We start from the raw sequence: 4,317 nt of genomic DNA, 5'->3' as shown, positions 1-4,317 counted from the left end.
TTGGTGTTGTAAATTGTCACCTCACCTCATTATTCGGCATTATATCGAATTTGACCATTTCAAAGGCTAGAAATGCAGCATTTCAATATTCACTGAAAATCGTTATTAAAGTTATTGAAGTATTTTACAGATTTGTCATTACTGCCTGGCAGAGGGAAAATATAAAAGAAAACACTGTCTGGTGGTCTTCTCTTAAACTATTACTAGTCTGATTAGTAGTTTCTATACCTTACTTTTTTAGTGCTATGGTACTTCAAGTACTTAAATTTAATTCTTCATATTTCCCTTTCCCATATGTTTGGAGTTTTTTCCTTCAAATATGAGGATGTAAGATCCAGTGAAGCATTACAGCATTTCATTCTACCAACACAACCCATACAAATTCTGCCTTCTTCTTTGTATATTGCATTTAATGTTTTCCAGCATTTGGAAGGAGCAAAAACAAAACAAAACAAAAAAAGGGCCTTTACACCATAATTAATTTAAACTAAAGTCCTTATTCTAAAAATGTCTTCTCCCCACTCCCAGTTGCCTCATACATTCGAGAATGTGTTTGCAGGCTATGCATTACGGATGACTGTCAGCAACTCTCCCGCCTGCCCAACATCCCTCAACTTGCTAACAGTTACTCAACTTTGGTCTGTAATTTATCTGTGATTTTTAAAACTGTTTTTACAGATGGAAGTGAGCATTTGTACTGGAACACAAACACTCCTAGGGCACTGCACAGCAGTGGTGCAAGTAAATGCTCTTTGTCACAGGAAGTCTAACAGAGTTCGTGGTGTTTACAAGGAAAGTACATGCACTTTGATTATTTTGAAGGCATTTTACCTGTAAGGTAATATATACAGGATTCCACCCCCAAACATTTAGCACCCAACACAGAGTGAGCAGTTTTCTAGAAATAACTGGGAGATAATCACTTTTTAGACTTGTAAATTCATTGACTTGACTTTTCTATTTAATTCTCCAAAGTAATTCAGCCAGCCATCACCTATGCTTACAGGACCAAGAGACACCCAGCTGCAATCTGTTCATCTGCTACTGAATGAACCGAGTTTAGTATTTTGCTGTACTACAGTAATTTGAGAATGTGAAGTTTCAATTTGTTCCTACCTCAGATTATTAAAAACAATAAGACTAGATGAATCACAAACTCAAGTTTCAGGTGGTCAGTTTTCTTGGAGAAGTTATTAATATCCAAATAGCTCCAGTACTCATGTAAACTTTAAACAGAAGAGCTTGCAAATTCTAAAGGCAGAAGAGAAAGTAAATATTTAAGTAGGATAGTATTATTTTATGTTACATACTTCTGGTGAGAAAGAAGGAAGTCCTTGAAAGCAAACCCAAACAAGCTAAGTGTGGGTGTAGGCATTTCCACTTCTCTTTTTTTTTTTTTTTTTTTTTTAAACTTACTGCTTTCTTGGTTTGAATCTTCTGTAATCTTACTAGAAACTTAAAGGGGAAAAAAGCACTTGGCTCTATTAAGCATCCTACCATGTTACAAAAGTGGGTGTTTGGGAATTCTTGCGTCTTCACAAGCTTGTATCTCCATTCTGCTTGAACTCGGATAAAATATTGAGAGTCATGTCTTCACTCTTGGACTGCAAATTTGCCTCACTTCTTCTGGAAGCTTTCCTGGTGGCTCGGGAGAGTCTCCTTCTGAAAGTATCTCCTGCCAAGAAATAGAGAATGGGGTCCACACAACTGTTGAGACTTGCTAGACCTCTTGTCACCTGATAAGTGGCATAAACCCTGTCATTGAAAGCACACATTTCTGGGGTCTGAAAATCCAGCCGGGCCCTCAAATTCATTGTTTTCATCACGTGGAAAGGGATGTAAGACACGGCAAAAACAGTCAGTACAATAATCACCAGGTAAATGGATTTCCTCCTCAGAGGCGAATTGTCCAGGTCTTTGTAAATCAAAGCTCTCACAATTAATCCGTAACAGCCCAAAATCAGCACCAAAGGAACACAGAACATGGCCACGGTCGTGCACATGCTGTAGATGAAATAACTTCGCAGGTACTCGTCTGAGGTGGTGTCATAGCAGGTGATGGTTTTGTTTTTCCGGATCCCGGTGCCGGAATAGAAGAGGATGGGGGAGATCCCCACCACCACGATGAGCCACACGAGCACGCTGATACACACTGCGTTCTTCTTCTTCAGCCTGCCCAGGGACTTGAGCGGGTACACCACACCGCTGTACCGGTGCGCGCTGATGCAGGTCAGGAACAAGATGCTGCCATAGAGGTTCACATGGAAGATGAACCTCTGCAGCTTGCACATGGCATCCCCGAAGATCCAGTCGGTCTTATTGAAGTAGTAGAAGATGAGCGCCGGCAGAGTCAGCACGTACAAGAAGTCCGCCAAGGCCAAGTTGAACATGTACACGGAGATGCCGCTCCACGGCTTCATGTGGAAGACGAACATCCAGATGGCCACGCTGTTGCCCAGGAAGCCGACAATGAACACCAAGATGTAGACAGCTGGCAGGTAGTAGAACTGGAAGCCTGTCTTGGTCAGCGCGCATTTGAACGGAGAGGCGACGGCGGCGGTGGAGGCCACTGTGCTGTTCCCCCAGGGCAAGCCCGGGCCGGCCAGCAAGGCAGCGTCCGTCCCATTGGGGACCGCCGGCCACAGCACCTCGGTCATTCTCTCCTCCCCGACTTAGGCGGCGGCTCCAAGGGGCGAGCGGCGGCAAGAGGGCGGCGGCGAGGGGCGCAGCGAGCATCGGAAAGGCGGGCGAGCAGACGGGAGGGGGCGCCGGGGATCTCTGCGGGAGCGGGCAAGCAGGGGCTCGCCCGCGCCGGCTCCGGCCCCGCGGTCGCCGCGGGCCATGAAATCCGCCCCGGGCCGCGACCGAACCGGACTGGCCGGAGGACCAGCAACTTCCCGGTGAGGCTGGCAGCGCCGAGGTTACACAACAGGGCGCGAGGGACACCGCCGCCGACAACTTTCCGACTGCGCTTTCCCGAGGGACCGCGGGTTAGCGCCGGAGAGCGCGCCGGGGGCTCAGCGAGGTCGAGCCAAACTCGCTGCTCTGCGCTCCGAGGTGGGGAGGGCGCGCCCCAACCGCCTTCCCCCAGAGATCAACTTCGTTTGGGCATCTTCCTGCTCCCTACCTTGCAAGCCAGCAGCTCGGCTCTAGGGCCCGCGCCGCTGCCTCCGCGCCCCCCGGCGCTCAGCCTCTGGGGGCCATCGGAGCGCGCGTGGTCGCAGGCTCGTGCGCTTCTGGATCGCGTCCGGCTCGCCGTCTGTGTGAGCTCGCAGGCTCTTCTAGAGACCTGCTCGAGTGCAGGCGGCGGGAGGGCGAGCCGGGCTCCCCGCGAGGATGGGCGGAGTTTGGGCGCCCGGGCGAGTCCGCGCTCCGCCGGCAGGCGAGGGGCGTGCCTCCGCGAAGTTCGCCCGGGGCCGGAGGCGTCTTCTGGGAAAGCCGGTCTTCACCAGAATCGGCGGTCAGGGCGCGCTCGGTCAGGGGCAGGGGTAGGGCTGGCTGCTGGAGAGCGATTGGCCCGAGAGCGCTCCTTGGCTCTTCCGCCAGCTATCTCGGCAGAGTGATGTTGCTGACACACAGGAAACCCCTCTGACCGCTCCGAGCCTTCTGCCTACAACCCTGGAGCGGACCGGAATGAGACTCAAGTCTCTGGGGCCCTCAAGAACCACGCCAGGTGTTTGCACGTTCCAAGCAGCCTGTAGTCCCCAACCGGGAAAGCCCTGGCGTGGCAGCGCTGCGCGCTTCACCGAGACCGGATTCCTGGCACTTGCAGGAACCTGCTGCTCCCAGAAAGCTTTCAGAGGAGGGAGGGTGGAGAGGGAAATGGGGAGAGTCTCTTTCTGTCCTTCTAGTCTGCCTTTCCCCTTTTATTTCAATATGGTTTCTCTTAATTAACCAAATGCTAATAAACCGACGTCAACTGGTAACATCAACGTGAAAATTTCTAAAAGGGCTTTGTGAAAGTATTAGTAGTTGATACTTGACGTTGCTTCAGCACAATTTGTTACCTACCACTTACAGACAACGCAGGGTCCCCAAATCCTCCTGTCCGGTACATTTAATTAAATATCAAAGGCTGCAATAAAAAAATAAATAAAAACATATTGTTCAGGAAATAACGTGAATATTAAATATAACTTTATACAGATAGATGTAAAGACAATTTCAACTCCAAAGTGATTAAGGTGTGGTTTGGGGGTTTTATTACCAATCCTATTTCTTTAGGTTAAAGTGATTAGTCACAAATATCTCTGGTAAGTACCCTAACAATACTGGTTGAGGCTTCCTTGAATACTACATTTATTCAAACACTCGTTT

The 4,317-nt window shown here is 49.1% G+C and overlaps 1 protein-coding gene across 1 annotated transcript; it reads right to left on the bottom strand.

The window, feature by feature from the left end:
- Positions 1 to 1,480: 1,480 nt before the first annotated feature.
- Positions 1,481 to 2,835, bottom strand: P2RY1 (purinergic receptor P2Y1). Its single transcript, XM_068547367.1, has one exon. It carries the CDS (start codon positions 2,655 to 2,657, stop codon positions 1,536 to 1,538), a length of 1,122 nt encoding a protein of 373 aa, XP_068403468.1. The 5' UTR covers positions 2,658 to 2,835; the 3' UTR covers positions 1,481 to 1,535.
- Between the last annotated feature and the right edge of the window lie 1,482 nt (positions 2,836 to 4,317).

Source organism: Eschrichtius robustus, chromosome 6 (genome assembly GCF_028021215.1).
Source record: "Eschrichtius robustus isolate mEscRob2 chromosome 6, mEscRob2.pri, whole genome shotgun sequence".
Taxonomy (NCBI): Eukaryota; Metazoa; Chordata; class Mammalia; order Artiodactyla; family Eschrichtiidae; genus Eschrichtius; species Eschrichtius robustus.
This window is presented reverse-complemented; position numbering and strand designations above follow the sequence as displayed.